The following is a 17,846-nucleotide window of genomic DNA, read 5'->3' on the forward strand; positions in this document are numbered from 1 at the left end:
CACAACTGTGGAACAGCCAATTGTTTGCAGAAACAAGTGGGTCACATAAGGGGGAGGTATTGTACGTGTACATGTATAACCCAACAACTACAGTATGTGACAACCTTTATATTGTACATTCTCACACACAGTAGTACATTGTATCATGTACATGCACATGATACACATTTGTGCATGTACAGTACATTGTAAGTGGGTGTGTAAAAATGTGTCTGATGTGTAAAAATGTGTCTGATGTGTGAAAATGTGTGTGCCTCTTTTCCTCTTTCTTATCATCCTTTTATCATCCCCTACTCTGAAAAAGAAATAACCGTTTCCGATCAAATGAACTGTCACACTTGTCCAGAATCATGGAAAGTATGAAATTTTCGGTTTTCTTCAGTAAGCAGGGGTTGACTTTGCAATAAACAGCTACAAAGTGTGCACACAGACCATAGGTGCTAGATGGTTAAAAGTAAAATGTAGACTCCTACCACAGCACCATTCATTGAACAAGAATCATCATTATGAATTAAACAAAACTAAACAATTAATACAACAGGCCACTTGCTCATTAACATAATACATGCATATTTTGAAGAAATAAGGTCTACTTATTTTACATGAAATGCTACTATGTCAAATATGAGGATGGATTAAAAAAATAATCACACACCAGCCAGTGGCTAGCTGCCACAATATTACAGATTAAAAAAAAGGAAGGTCAGTCAGTCATACAAGCCCATACAAATGTAGTTCTGGCAGACTGGATACCTGGCAAATTGGCCCCGGTGCTAGTTTTCAAAAGTTTGGGGTGACTCCTAGTCACCATGGGATTTCAATTTTCAGTCACCATGGCAGCAGCCAGGACACAGCAAATTACCTGTCAGCATGTCACTGCCAAGTCATTGCCATGGTAACATGATTACTACAGTACCAAAACATGTGAGCAAAAGCCACAGCACAATTTCCGAATCATAATCTTGATGCCAAAAAATCTCATAACTACTAGTACTACAATTTACCAATGTGAAATAGTGGATTCAAATGCCGGGCATAACTACATGTATTATTTTTATTTCCAATCTTGGTAGCTCTTCTAGAATCTAATGTTTGAGCAAGCATGATCATATATCTACCAACATGACATTTGCATGGCTCAATAAATAAAGTTGTTGAAAATCAACAGTGTATGAAGATCATCTGGCGGTCAAGCATTTCACACCGTTAAAGCATGAAGCTTTTATCTCGTCACAAACTCCAATGGGTCTTGTACAGCTTCCTGTGGAAATGCAAACTACAAATGAATCACATAGGACAAAAATGATTCTTGCAATCGCAACCACAATCTTGTACCAGTACCAACCTGTACCACTTGCTGGGCCAATGAGTGATTGTGACACATGCACACATTGAGATATCTAGATTCCAAATTATTAAACGAGTCATTTCATCCCATTTCATTATTCTTTTTTGCTCTTCAATAACTTTCATAATGTCTTTTATGACAATACAACTTATAGCTGATAGCATAATATGATGCTGCATTCTACAAAGTGGCTTTAAGTATTAAATTCATTATGACAAGTATTCTACGAAGCAAAATCTACAGGCACTACCACTGAATCACATAAACAACCTTGGTTTCCTGTGTTGGCATCATCAAAGTTTACTGTGTCAGATGGTCAGAGGTTTTATTTCCCTGATACATTGCACATCACTGGACAGAACTTTGAAGTTTGACACCAGTATACACATACTGTATATAATGACCAGCACTTCCAGTCACTTTCAGTTGTGACCACAGTAACCCTATTGTTCCTCATTACAATTTGCATTCAGTATCACTTTACATTGTACTTTCACTGCAGTGTTCAACTAGATGAGTACTGTGCAAACTTTCTATTATCTGAAACAACAATCATGCAATGCATAGTATACTGAGCTACTTATACTGCCTCTAGAAGAAAGACAAATTTGCAAGGGAATTCTTCATACTAGTTTCTTGATCCAGCTCTGTCTATTATACAATAAGATAACAAGCTGATTTTGTTTTGTATAGATCTACATAGATCATTCCTATCAGTGCTTTGTGCATACTTTGATGTTCTGCATGATCTCTGTAAAGTCTTTAGAGGGATGGTACAGTATTGGTGGAGGCGAGGATTAGGCTTTTAACTTTTTATGAGATACCAAGAAACCACTTGTGAAATAGTACAGAGCATACCATTCTAAGACGAATTCAAAGTTTATTTGATGAAAATCGGTTTTGAAATGGCTGAGACATCCAAAAACAAAGTAAACTAGAAATGTCGCTACAGCGACTGGTTATACCCCCGCCAAACAACATTTCATAAGCTTTGGTCAAAACAACATTTCATAAGCTTTGGTCAAAAAACTGAGGAAGTAGTTAAATCCGCAAGATCTTTCCTTGATCTTCTGCCATTAATATTCCGTTACCATGGCAACGTACTTTCGGGTACTGTCGAAAAAAGCGTCTTGCACATCTACAACCAAAGGCACACATCTGTACCAAGTTTCATGGAAATTGGGCAAAAACTGAGGAAGTAGTTTGCAACACAAAATTTTCCATCATTTTGGCTCATAATATGTGAGCTGTTACCATGGCAACATACTTTTTGTCACTGTCAAGAAATGTGTCGTGCTGACCTATATCCTAAGACAAACATTCAATATGAATTCCATGAGAATTGGAAGAACACTGATGAAGCAGTTTTGCCATGAAGCATTTTGCCCTATATTTTACCAATAACATGCCGTTACCATGGCAATGCACTTTTTGCCACTGCGGAAATATGTGTCTTGCACATTAACATATTCAGATGAACATCTGTACCTAATTTCATAAAAATTGATCAAAAACTGTGGGAGGAGTTCGCGACGCAAGATTTGTACCCATTTTTGCCCATAATATGCCGTTACCATGGCAACGTACTTTTGGGTACTGTCAAAAAATACGTCTTGCACATCTACAACCCAAGGCACCCATCTGTGCCAATTTTTATGGGAATCGGTTGAAAACTGAGGAAGTAGTTCGCGACGCAAGATTTGCAACGGACCGACCGCCCGACCGACCGCCCGACCGACCGCCCGACCGCCCGACCGCCCGACCGACCGCCCGACCGACCGTCCGCTGATTCCTATATACCCCCTTCAAACTTCGTTTGGCGGGGGTATAAATAGAGCCATCATAATAAAAGGTGGGTCCCACCTTTTATCAGGATTTCTCTATTTTACGTATCTCTTCCATTTCATATTTCATAAGAGGTTTCTCATTATCGCACGCAAAAATGTGAGAAACCTGAAGTTAGGACTCAACCAAAACTATACGCTCCCTTTAATGCTTCACAACTTTTCTATGAGATGCTTTTAGAAACACATTTTTACATATGACGACACGTGTCTGAATGTGATTTCTGTGTCGTCTGTACACTATTTGGTGAACTTACAAATTTATCTCTTCAAGTGCTATAAGGATGCCTTGGTTTAAAAATGTAAAAAGGCATTTGAAAGGTATCTGCTGGGTCTAGGAAAAAGAGCAACCGTGATTAATTGTAACTACAGTACAATGATTCCCATTTCGAAGCTAGGACAAGCACCAATGCCTGACATAGAGATGATTATGACAAAAATTTAAAACCTACCAATAACTTGTATAAATCAGAAATTTAGGGACATGATTTGAGATGGCATGCTGACTTTTCCCGAAACAAATGTATAAGTCACTGTATTTGCATTTAGTCACTATCTAAAATACAATTTAGTTTGCCTTCAAATTAGAAAAGAACTGTGATTATCTGTCCAGAGGAGGTATGCACAAACTTGTACAAACCGTTTGTACATGGTATATATTGTACCATGTAGGCTATTACCTGGTAAGAGAAACTGGTATGTACACTTTGTACGGTGCTCCTTGAAATGTTTTTGAATGACTATTATACAACATTAATTTTGCACGGCTGAAGTACAATGTAGCATTTAAAAGTGCATTACCCGCAACTTTTAATTCATTTTATTATTCACATCCAATGAGTTGTTATTCCTTCCACTCTATCAGTTCAATTGGACATTCATCAACTGGCATTTGATTCTGAGGACAAGTGCCTGACTTTTATGCTACAAATGGCCCCCGTGATATTTAAAGCCAATAACCCCTTCCGATCTCCCTTTGAACTCAGTGGATTAAACCCTGAGGCTCACTCAAATCTGGCATCCTTTCTTCATTACAAGTGCATTCAGCCAGTCAGGTTGATTAACATGGCATGTCCAGTGACTCATGCATTTGGTACAGCACCACGAGAGAGAGAAAGATAACCAAAGCGATACAAAAAGAAGGGCCAATTTTGCTATGCCATGCACGAGTTGTGGAGAATCTCCACCACCGATGAGAGCTCATTAATTCTGCATGGAGTCCACCCATCCCAGCCCTCAGAAGTCACAGTGCTACATCCAGCTTTCAGACAACCAGAGTTCTGCTCATTAGGCACTGTCTGCATTTATATTCCTTGGAGAGGCATGACCCTACACTGCACACCTCCTCACCCATACACGCATCACTGTCCATTTTCTGCAAGCCATACACCCTAAATGTTGCATGAAATTAAAATACCTTCTACATGTACATGCCAAATATGTCTCCATGGAATCATATTGTTCAAAGTCCTCCAACCTGAAGTAAAAAATGAAAGTGTCATGCAATGCATAATGTACGAATCATATCTGCAATGCATAATGTACATAATCATCACTGTACATATCTGCAATGCATAATGTGTACGATCATATTTGCAATTCATAATGCAGTATGATCATATACTGCACTGCCCCTAAACCCGAAGGCTAACAATAAATGTAGAACATATTCTGTCAAGGGCATGGATGGTTTGCCAAGCTAATCACAAGACATGACATCATGCATGCTATACCCTTTTCATTCAGCAAGATGCCCTCAAAGTCAACATTCACATTATAGTCACACTTTATATGAATTTGAGAGTAATCAGCAACCCACCAATGAATAGTTTCTCTTTTTAGGCTTAGATTTTCTAGGAAGAATACACTGAAATGAAAAATTGTGCCTTTTCATTTTAACAACAAAATGAAATAAGAATACTTTTCAATGAATATTTCACCATCAAATTCCTGAATGTACATTTTCATCAAAAACTCATCAAAATACAATACTGCACTTCAATGTACATAACATGATTGCTTTGCATAGTGAGGTCTTCATCACAATTTTTTCTGAAGTATAACATCTCCGATCACAAGATCTTAAAACGTTGTCCATGTACAGTTACCGTAATGACATGAACACATGTACATGTACTGTAAAATAGCAAAGGATACTCCGCACATGTTTCTCCTTCACGGGTACTTCCTGAGAGTTAATCGCCTTGTTAACGCTTGTTTGCTGCAACAGAATGAAATGAAAAACATACAAACACAGCATTAGATCATCTGTTCATTAAACATAATGACATCACAGTGTACAAGTCCATGTAAATACTACATACTGTACATTGATCTATGTAGAGATAATGATCTTTAAAGCAAAAAAGCCCATGTTGGCGTCGGCATTGGCATTTTATCATTGCTCAGCTGGGCTAGCATAATGAACCACCTGATGTTGACTCATAGTGTTTATGTACTTATTAAAAAGCACTGCTCCAAGGTCTACAATCGGACATCTTAAATACACACGACCATGAAATAATTCTCCCGGCATTAACGACACTGACTGAAGTCTTTGCAAACAAAACATAACAAACAAGAAGGTCAAGCTCATGTACTGTGCAGTACATACAACTGTTGAATGTACATGTGACTGTGCAAAAGGAGCTACTGTAAGACAGCTTTACAGCATCAATGTAAAAAATGCATTATCCTAATCACTGGAATGGGTTATTTTGCAATGCCTACAGTGTACATGGACCATTCCAGGAAAACATAAACTGGTAAACCAACCACTAATACATGTGTACTATGGATTACTGAGTAGGAGCAATTTATAATCTAACTAATGGGTCCATGTTTGTGGGTGGTACAGTACATTACCGTACCAGGTAATAGTCCATGATGTATGTATACAATGAACATTGTGTATTACATTGTATGTTCAAAGTTTGGTGGAAATGGATAAACTTACACTTAAATCCAAAGTCTGTTTCATGTATGAATGTACACATTGCAAAAACAAACAAACAAGCAACCTCTACTAAGATTCAAGTGCTGTTTACAGCATGATACACGGTACAAGTTGTACATGTACTTGTACGTAATCAACACAATGAACAGGTCCCATACAACATATGAGTGTATAATGTATACATGTACAATGTGTATGTTTATGTGTGATGTATAATGTACTATAAATGTTTAAGTGTGATGGCATGTGTCAGAGAAAGAGAACAATAATAATAATAATAATTAACATTTATATTGTGCTTAATACACAGTTTCTAAGCGCCTTACATGTATCATAAGAGAACATACTTCAATCTGTTTCTGTTTCTTGCTCTTGATGTGTCTAGAAATCTGTGTATAACATGCTTACATTTCCATCTTGATAACATTGAGTTAATATATTTGTAACAAAAAAGTGCACCCATGGTAATTTCCCTCAGTTTTTTTTCTTCCATTCTGTTTTGTTTTAAACAAAGGCTACCTTTAAAACAAATTATAATAAATAATTTTATTATCATGGTGCGTATTTGGACAAAAAGAAAAAAGTCATACATGCACACTTCATCTGCACTGTACAATGTAAAACAAGACAGCAGAACTGCAGAAATATTCTTTCTGATATCATTGCAGTATCAGCAATTTTAGCTCTGTCAAAAAAAACCCCACAATACTAAGTATATGACTAAAGAGATGAAGGTGGCAATTAGTGATTACATCGATCATGTTTCTTAATTTCTTGATCTACATTGTATTATGTTATCACTTATACATACATACTGTATTTTTAATACAAACATCATGAACCTCCCTGTACGCATTTGAAGAAAAAAAAATGATTTTAAAAAAAAAGGAGGGTGAGTAGCCCTTCACATTTAGATAGATTCCTGTATATTTCATACAATATGCCCTAAAGTACACTTTAGAAACTTCAACTTGTAAATTTTATGGTGAATTCGTGAAGGCTACAATGTACGTACAAAATGTATTTACTTTGTACACTTGTACATAAAATATCAAAAATGGACCGGAACAAAAAATACAGTCACCTGTCCACTGTTGATTTCATGTGGCACACGAGTGCAGAAGGCACGGGGGAAAAAGTTTTTCCCAACTTCCTTTCCATCCTTCCTTCTCTAGCTATTTTGAGCTAGCCGACACTTTCCATTACGCTCCAATTGCCTCACTACAGTCAGCTTTGTAGGCACAGAGCATCTTAAGTGCAATCGGCAAGTGTGCATCCTCTTTTAATAAGATGAGAACATATCCCATTTCATTTCCCTGAAAATCAGTACGTTAGGAGAATCTCATTCAAAGGCAGTTCCACTTTGATTCTTCAATCAATTCGGTCTTCATAACTGCTTTAATAGCACATGACTCTTTGAATCACAACATGCAGAAATTAGTACTATCTGGAAAGCTATAAAAATGTAAAAAATCATGAAAATTTGCTAATTTCCGGGATATCTGGGGGCCCCACCATACAATGTAGGACCCCAAGGGTACCACGACCTTTTGCACAAACTATCATTACCTTTAACCCAATGGATGGTTTCTGCCAAGTTTGGTCAAAGTCTAAGAGCCTCCAGTTTTCAAGAAGACAACAGAAAAACCTTTGTAAACACACAACACACAACAGATGACACAGACTAAATGATCACAATAGCTGAGCACTGCACTTCAACCATTTGACTCAGATGAGCTAAAAGGGATTTGAATTTTGATATTTTTGAATTTCATTTTCAAAGCAGTTACAGCCTTTGACCACAGCAAAGCATTCTCATTCAGAATACCAGGTAGCTCCACTTTGCCCAAAGAACATACATTTCTGAATCAGGGTTATGAGCTTTGTCTGTTGAAGCTACCATATAATTTGGCAAAATCATAAATATTGTAATAGCAAAGCACAGCAGATGCCAATTTGCCAAATTAATATCTTGTGGTTTTGCACAATTTGCAGAATACATGATACACTGATGACACATTCTTTTGCCATATTGACAATGTTAATAGTGTTGATACCTGGCATGAGGTACGGTATTCTGTATCACTCTGTAAATGTTCAATATAGTTGATAGGCTCAGTTATGACATGCTATTAAATGAAAGAGCAAAATATCATACACGTACTGAGTACACTGTACTAGGTTTGCTTTTGTTGTTGTTTGTTTGTTTGTTTTTTGCTACATTCGTTAATACATACACATATGTATTACATTGTACATTGTATGTGCAGTGTATGTGAAGATAGGCCTATTTGCTCTTGGACTTTGTACAATGGTACACTGTATTCAATAGTAGTACTGCAATATGGCCTCATGTTTTTCATAAACTTTTATCTTCTTCACCCACACACACATACACACAGTGTCAAGTTTGATTATTACACATACAATGGCACACACAATGTGCACCTAAACATGAAAATTTATCATCTTGCTCATGTCACCGCACCATCTAAACAGACCTGGCTTGGCTTGCACTGGATACTGTGTGGATTTCAGCAGTGGACAGTCAACGGGTGCATTTATCTCAAAATTTTCTGAGGTAGAATCACGATCCTTGACGCACTTGAGACATTTTTGGGGGATAGATAAACACAACCGTGTGTTCAAACACGTTTAGAAACGCCAGGATTTGAAACGCCATTCAGAGGGCGTTTTGGAATGCGTTTAAAACCACACTCGCCTTTCTGAGAGTAGATAAAGGCAGTGCCGCTTTGAAACGCGTTTATATCTCCAAGCTGCCAAGGTCAGCTTAAATACAGTATTACAACACAGGCCTCAGTTGACCTCTGCTTCATGGGTCAAGGTGCACAGTGACAACACTCGAATCGCGATTGTAGTGTATGATGGTTAAATAAACACGGCACCCCAAGAATCGTGTTTCAAACATTGTTCGCAAATGCCATTCCAAACACATGCTGAAACGTGATTCTCTCTCTCGACAGTCTTGAGTTAGATAAACGCAGCCAGACTCTTGTGGAACATAATAAGCAGAGATACAGCTGTAGAGCACTGCATGATATATTTGTCTATCAGATCAATATTTGTATGCAGACAGTCTACTGTCATTGTGTTTTGGCAAATTTACAAAGTTTAATTTTTTATTCATTTTTTTTTTTTGCTGGTTTTATTGTGCAAATTGAATATTTTAAGTCACTTGTTAATGCAATACAGCTGAGTTAGACTTACCAATCTACATAGCTACATTCTACACATGACTCCTAATCAAACCTTAGTCATTGTGAATTGTGCATGTGGATTTCTTTTTGCACGTTGTGAAATTATATCTTATAAAAATCCAATTCTCTTTTCTCTGACCAGTAGCAAGACAACTTTATTTCTATGGCTTACAATGTTAATTCAGTATGGATACAATGTATCTCAAAATTAAGAGCCATACAGCTCATAAAACAAATATTGACTGCTTTCTTCCGGGTCATCAACAATGGTTAGAACTACTGCCCTCACTCGGTGATTTCTCAATCTACAGTGTATAGTGCTATGGCTATGCCCCTCGACATCGTCTCATGGCAATTAGCACTGTGAGGAACTCACATCTGGCTCTGGGCAATTCATAACAAACCAGGCCTGAGAGGTTCAGGTTGAAACTACATTGTACACTGTACATGTAGACCTACACTGCTTGTGCATGGGGCGACTTCAAAAATTTAGTAGGCAACATGTCCACTATTTTCTGAGGGCACAGCCCCAAAGAAAATAGTGTAATTGAAGTCACCGTAGGCATGGTAATCATCTAGCCAGTGCCTCGAACAAAGGCCTGGTTGTATACATAATATTGTAGTTCTCCCAATAAGCAATACGAATTTTAAGAGTAACAGCAAAGTAAAGTGAACGCCGTGGGTGTTTGACCAATCTCCCTTTAGGCCTTTTTTCCATGCACAAAATGACATCTAGTATTAAAGTGTATAGTTGTATACATCGTACATATAATATCTACATGTAGATGCATTGACTGCACAATATGCTTTCATAATAATTAGAACTAATAAAATAATAATTACAGCCCTCCTCCATAGACATGATTCCATTAAGCCAGACATACAATTGTAGTGTCCTCAGAACATATCCCCGATGAGATACACATACCGTGGTACCGATCTTTCAGTCAAAGACAAAGTGGAACTTAGTAATAATACTCTACTACGAGATCTAGTACCAAATAAAATCATGTAGATTAGTGTGGCTAACGTTAAATAGTCAGTTTAGCAATGTTGGTTAGAGTAGCCCGACCAGACGCCGTATGCTTAAATGCACAACGACAGGGCTGTGTATAGAGTAAAACCCCTAATTTTGGACGCTTAAGCTATTTTGCAATATTTGTTCAACTCAAATAATACTTTACAAAATTATATCTATAATAATGTATGTTAAATATATCAATCTACTTTTTCCCCATATTGATTTTGTTAAATGTACCATAAAATTTCAGAGAATCCCCTAATATTATCACCTTGTCATTTCCCCAAAATTCGGACGCAATGTCAATGCGCATACAAAGGCCGCTGAAAAATGAGCGTGCGCCATAGAATGTTCTACGTACCTTGTGGGCGCAAGGTTGCAGCGGGGACATTGCGGCGCAAGGTTGCAGCGGGGACATTGCGGCGCCCGTTCGTGTCCGAATTTTGGTGACTCTGCACTTGCATTCAGCCCCTGTACATTTGTTCACTGCATCGGCACGCACAGAGATTTTGTTTTTCTTATGTGTTTTTTAGGATACCATCACATTCTGAGCTTGCAATAAGCACAAAATCTCGCAACAGAACGGCGTAATTTTTCAATTTCCAGTGCTTTTTCGGCAACCCTTATTCTTTACAGGGACCTAATTCACGCGCGCTTAGGAAAGTTGCGGCAATTCTGCTTTTTTGACGGCAAAATTTGGGATTCTAAAAGGATTTTTGGAGGTGACTCAGGCACTTTCCTGTGGTGAAAGAGTGTGCTAGTAGTATCTATGTGAAACGATGTGATATGCGTGTGTCGCGACACTGACAGTAGAATTTGCTGGCTTGTGATATTATTCCCAGTGATAAATATGATACATGTATACTTGGGTGACCCGCACCTCGTCATAGTTAATGTTTGCCCATAATTGAATCACATTTCGCCACTGAAATTCTTTGAAATCCAACTCACATACAGGAAAAATGCTGAAAATTCCAATGGAATCACAAGTTCACTGATCGATGTTGAAAATTTGCAGCTATCGTCGTCAAAGGCGAACGATGCGAAAAAGTTGCGCGCTAAGGAAGGGGCCCGCAACTCGTCACCCGCTCTCCCATAGACTTAGCACGTAAAAGACGTGTGCGGGTGACCGTGATGTTCCCATAGACATACACGTAAAAGATGCGTGCGGGTGACATATAACACGTATTCCTATAGCCCTATTAAAATTTCAGACTTTCGCGAAAAACTGTTTGGTTTTCACCACAATTTGCTTGGTTGTGGTAGTCCTGCCAAGTTTCAAGCGTACAGAACACAGTCCCGGGCATACATTTTTGTTCAGTGCGTTCAAAACGATTTTAAGCGGGGTGACGGTATTCGGGCCCCTGACGAGGTGCGGGCACCTGGCTATACCTAGTAAGTGTCCGGATTTTGGAGGCCGGCCGAATATTGGGGCTTTAACTCTGAGTAGTTAAGGTTAAGAGATGTTTTTTTTTTGTCACTTTCAATGCTCTTGACCAGTTGAATCATAGTCAGTGAACAAGAAATAAAAATAGATCTAATTTGTGAGCAATATCCGATGGTGTTACACTGTTAGCCGAACCAAACTCGTTTCTACTATAATTCAAACGTTAATTTTAGATTTTAACCATGTCCCTCAAAAAGTATCCAGAAGTATTAATTTATAAACTTATATTTGTAAATTGTGTTACAGTTGTCAGGTTGTAATAATAAGGCCCTTTTGCTCTTGGCTTTAGATCTAAATTCAGTTCGGGAAACCCACTCACAAGGGGGGCCCCTCCTTATAAGTAACACGTCCCCCTTATAAGTAACCCCCGGGGCACCCCTTATAAGGAGTCTCCACGCTTTTTTGCAATGCAACGCGAAAATGAAAGGACTGCGGCAATTCGCTTGATTATGTCCATAAAGCTTCACAAGTTTCCTAGTTACTCACGAAATTTGAGCAAAATCGGTTTGAGGCATCATATCTAAAATCATGGATTTAAATGCGATGTCAAACGACCCATGCGAATGCTGAAATGCGAGCGATTACTGGCGTGAGTGTCGCCAGGCGCGGCGGCGCGGCAATGCTTGAGTGCAGACGTGGCGACTGACTCAGTCTGGCGACACTCACGCCAGTAATCGCTCGCATTTCAGCATTCGCATGGGTCGTTTGACATCGCATTTAAATCCATGATTTTAGATATGATGCCTCAAGCCGATTTTGCTCAAATTTCGTGAGTAACTAGGAAACTTGTGAAGCTTTATGGACATAATCAAGCGAATTGCCGCAGTCCTTTCATTTTCGCGTTGCATTGCAAAAAAGCGTGGAGACTCCTTATAAGGGGTGCCCCGGGGGTTACTTATAAGGGGGACGGGGTTACTTATAGGGGGGACGGGTTACTTATAAGGAGGGGCCCCCCTTGTGAGTGGGTTTCCCGAACTGAATTTACTGTATTCTACTGACATGCACTGCTGGAACGATACTGTTGGTTGACAGAGCAGAGCCTGAGGGTAGCCTGTAATTTCCTGTATTATTAGACTACACTGTACAAGTAGATTCTACAGTCAGACAAAAACTCCAATCATGGCAACTACACACTGCACTGCAGCTCAGAAGCACCACCACATCCCACACAGGTACTAAGTAGGTCCTACAACTGTATACGATCCTAGCTAAGCTAAATAAGTTACGATGGTACGTTTATGATACCTGTCGCTTGATGAAGTTTTGTCGTTCAGCCTCCAAGCTGTCCGTGCTTCTCCTGACCGACAACCTACTTGTCAGTGACGACGACATCTTCAAAATGCAATAAACACTGTCACTGACGGTGCCAAATAGAACTTTAGTGTCTGCAATGTCACAATCGCGAATCCAAGAACGAGTAGTATTTTATTCCATCAGCATCAATAAGACGAGATGGAATAAATGAATCACTTCTATAAACACCCACTGTGTAATTCGATGTCACGGAATCGTAGTTGCCCACCCGTAGCGTGTGTGTGCGTGTGTGTACGTGCTCGCTCGAATTTAATACGACAGGTCGCAGGACGCAGCCCACACACTTCACTTCAATTCAACCCAGGGAAACTGATTTCCATACTGTACGCTACACGCTACGGTATGTAGTCTACGTCTCTGCGGCACTCGACTGCATGAAATAGGATCGGTCGCTCGATCGCCGCGCCGCCGTACACTGCCGTGCCGCCGTACACTACCGCACCGATTGACTTGCAGGCAATCTGGATGCAAGGTCAATGCCCTCAACACATTGTGCCGGTGTTGCAGATGTGGCCACGCAGTACAACAGTATTAAGTAGTCTTGTTAGCCAGCTTTATTATACTCGTACTTTCAATCACTTCACTGATTAAAGTTAATTTCAACTTTGTTTTTTTTTTTGGTTAAATGTGGTAACAAATCAATAACAAAAATATCAAATGATGTAAAATGACGTGTGAGACTATGACGGTCAGTTTCAATTATCTTGGCAAAATTGGTAGATTTTGATAATAAATTCTACTCAATATTGCTATAATCATAATTGCTAGAATTAGCAAGAAGTAAAAACAAAATAAAGAAAAAGCATGGGTCAAATACAAAGTTCCAAAACAACTCAGAAATTCCAATATGATATCATTGTTGCTTTGAATGAAAACAAAAAATAAATCAGCAAAGTGACAAATTGGGGGAATCACACACACACACACACACACACACACACACACACATGAACTGCTTAAGTTTAGAGAATAACACAATATGGCAGCTCTACGCAGCGCAGAAATGTAGCAGCTGTTTATTCTGTTTATTGGTATACTAAGACAATACCCAAGAGCGATATTTGGGGGTTGTTAATTGGTTTGTTTGTTTGGTTGGTTGATTGGTTGTTTGTTTGGTTTTTTTTTGTGTGTGTTTTTTGCATGTGGTAGTTTTCTCAATAAGGGAAAGCTGAATTAATAAAAGAAGAAGAAGAAGAATGTTTGCGTGCCTTTATATGGTTAGTAGGAGCTGAAGCTTCCATTGCTGCTATATACTACTATGCTGTTCCACTACAGTATACTCCTACTATACACTTTGAGTGAAAGTAGATAGGCCTATATTGGTAGAATATACCATTGAAGTGTGAAGAAAATTGATCAGTCTGTTCAATATGATAGTTATTAATCTTGTAAAGTTTTGGTACTACCATTGCTGGATAAGTGGAGAAGACGGAAACAACTTATGATTTCGCATAGAACAAGGATGAAGGGAATCACATAAATTTCTTTTGATTCTAAATAAAACAAACACATTCTTTGAACTTGTTACAGACAATCCAAGTAATTATTCCCCTTAATATTAAAGAGGCAAAGTGATCTCTCATCGTGCTAGAAAAATGAAAATATCAATGTTGAATTTTCTTTATATTATTTTTTCTTACATTATTTGTCCTACAGTGACATCACAAAGCGTTGTAATCACCTTATCACTCCAGTGATTGTTTTATACCAAAACTTTAGAAATTCAAAAGTTTTCAAAGGACTGTTTGATTTTCTTTAAACTTCACTGATGTGTTCTACTCATGTAATTTACTGTTATACTTTCACTTCAATATTATGAAGAGTTTGAATATAAAAACAGATAAATCAATTTCTTTCAATTTGAGGTAAAGTCTGATGAAATAGAAAAAAAGTACATGAAACATTTTGATAAAATTTTCAAAAATATTTTTGTAGCTTTCTTGTTTATGTATAACGAGTGCAGTGTAATTGAAATATTTTGTTTTTCTTTACAAAAATGATGATGACCTTACTGTGAACATCTTAAAAAGTAGCATATATCTATTTTGCATTCAAACTTTTCTGATAATATATTTTGGGTAAATTGTCCTTTAACTGTAAAATGACAGACACATTTTTCTTTCCGGTTCGACCATAGAATACCTCAATGAATGAGATTAGAATGCTGCACCAGCAGCTAGAGATAATGTTGGTTAATCCCGCCGTTATGTATTACATTTTTATGTTGTTATTATTTGACCAGACTTTAGGGATAATCTCCTATAAAAGATGTCGTGAAGAAAGGTTGACCATCTCTGATCCAAGCAATTTATCATTGCTAAAAATACTGTATCATCAAGTTAGTCTTTCTATACATCCCTCTTTTTTATGATGTTATTTTCATTAAGGAGAGTAAGTTGTTCTCTCTTCAAACAATATTGAAAGACATCACATATCTTTTTGCCTATGCTGAGTTCCCCCGATACATATTCACATCGAAAATCGACCAAACTAAAAAAGGCCCTGTCCGTAGCATTGTGGTTTCTCAAGATGTTGCTATCTTTCCTACAACAGGTTGTGAAACAATGTCATATGATGTGGAAATTAGGTACGAGAACAAAGTAAAATGTTTTAGTGGTTTTTGAGACAGAAATGTAATCCCAACAGATTTTCGCGAGAGCAGTGGCAAGGTTACTACAAATATCTGCAATGGTTCATTTTTCTCTTTTTGATTCATTATTTTCCAACGGATCTTTTCAATGCATGGTTGTCAATACCCACAGAATACAAGCTTATTGGGATTCAGTTATAGAACTTGTTACAGATAATCATGTGTATCATTAATAGAAAGTAAACAACACACAATATGAATTTGTAAATCAAGAACACTAATCTTTGTGTTGTTAATGATCTCCACCTACTTGGTGAAAGTATATCTACTAGCTGTAGCAACAACAACAGGGGAAAAATTGACGTGTGAGGGCGCTGTTGAAGTTTCACAGCCAGTGCCGTAAAAGCTTCAGGCCATACGACAGCAAGGCCACTAAAAGACTTGGGCAAAGTCTATTTTCATGACGTTTATGTTGTGCTGACTGACTACTCTGCACATCGGTTGCTGTCGTCTGCTAACGTAACCGCGACTCGCAGAACATGGGTGTATTGTATTGTTTCAAGACATATCAACAACACGATGTCAATATCTCACATAGATTATTCCAAGAGAAGTACTCCTGATTGGCAGAAAGTGTTTTTTCCAAGGAACGTTCTGTGCATGTCGTGATCCCAACAAAACACTCTCTACCACATAGCAAATGGCTTCAGTCTAAAAGTCGACATTCTCCATTTCATATTCAAGACAACTTCACAAAATTGCACGTCTGTGCATCAACCATTGTAAGCTATTACGCAAGGGCAGCAAGGTATATAAAATATGATGAATAAAATGATGATCCTATACGTACGCAAAATTAAAAGTCTCACTACTCCACCGACAACTTTGCTCTAGTACATAGTATGGTTGAGCACAAATGATACTGAAGGGGCCATAGGTCGATCATCTTTACTGGTCCTCCAAAAAGACAGATGTTTAAGTAAAAAATAAGAAATAAAAAAAATGGAAAAGAATTTATACGACAAGCATGAAAGTCACATTGTCGTTCTTGTTTTATAGTACGAAATAAACCAGATTATAACCTCAGTCACTTCAGTGCTGAAATTTGCAATTTTGTTTTCGTGTAGGGGCTGTTTATACCTTTATTTTAAATTTTTTGTGTGTGCTCAAACTCCGCTCAGATGTCTTACATGAAGATTACGATTTCACCACTCAAATTTTGCATGTGTTGACTATTGCATGCTCATTTTTTTTTTCACCGCCAATCTCAATATGGGCCTAATATTGTGATTGAAATTGCGTCCATCCTCCAAATTTGGTAAATTTTGTGAAGGACTTTGCCCTATTCAACCAAAGCCATACGTATCAAAAGCTGGTCTTGCCTTGAAAATTTTAAAGACTTATTTGAGGTATTGTCATTCTACAAAGTTAGTGATGGTGAGATCAAAGGATGAATGAAAAAACTGTATTTAATGTATCAGGATGGTCCACAACTTGAAATTTAAGCATGTTGCAAGCTCAGAATCTGAGAATATTGCAGGTATTGAATATGCGCGGAGCGCACACAATGAGTACGTAGCAGGGCCGGCGTTTTCAAAAGTGTGGGGGCCCACTTCCGGGTTTCATGAGCTAACAAGCAAAAAAAAAAAAAAAAAGGTCCTCAGCTCATTCTCTCCCCGTCCACTCCCTGGTTTCTTCAGCTGACAAGCAAAAAAAAAAAAAAAAAAAAAAAAAAAAAAAGGTCCTCAGCTCATTCTCTCCCCTCCCATTGTAGTGCCTCTTACGTACTTCCGGGTTGAAAAAAGTGTGGGGGCCCAAAGTGATGACACCTTATATGTATTCCTTTGTATGGTGCAAAAAAAGCCCCCACGGCTGCGCCGCCCCTGCGTATAGTACGTGCTGTTAATCTCTCTTTGTGCTGCTTAACATTCGATGTTCTCTCTCATGTTTCGCACACAAATATCTAACTACCAGGTAGTTTGATGTTTCTTATGTTATGCACATGTTTTGCAAATTTTTGAATACTTTTACTATGAGCTTGTTGCAAATTCTTGAGGATGTTGCATAGCATGTTGCTGGCTTTTGAGGGTGTTGCACAAGAATTTTAG

At 38.1% G+C, this 17,846-nt stretch overlaps 1 protein-coding gene across 1 annotated transcript in view; it reads right to left on the bottom strand.

Moving 5' to 3' along the window:
- Positions 1 to 13,362, bottom strand: part of LOC139712252 (huntingtin-interacting protein 1-like) — a 60,346-nt gene extending 46,984 nt beyond the window's left edge. Inside the window, exons 1-2 of the mRNA XM_071624094.1 lie at positions 13,080 to 13,362; positions 5,350 to 5,413 (exon numbers count right to left, since the gene is read on the bottom strand). Of these exons, the coding sequence (XP_071480195.1) occupies positions 5,350 to 5,413; positions 13,080 to 13,166 (151 nt within the window). The 5' untranslated portion in view covers positions 13,167 to 13,362. The remainder of the gene's footprint in view (positions 1 to 5,349; positions 5,414 to 13,079) is intronic.
- Positions 13,363 to 17,846: the final 4,484 nt, after the last annotated feature.

Source organism: Diadema antillarum, unplaced genomic scaffold (genome assembly GCF_040938485.1).
Source record: "Diadema antillarum isolate AM-2024a unplaced genomic scaffold, OU_Dant_1.0 scf00000040, whole genome shotgun sequence".
NCBI lineage: Eukaryota > Metazoa > Echinodermata > Echinoidea > Diadematoida > Diadematidae > Diadema > Diadema antillarum.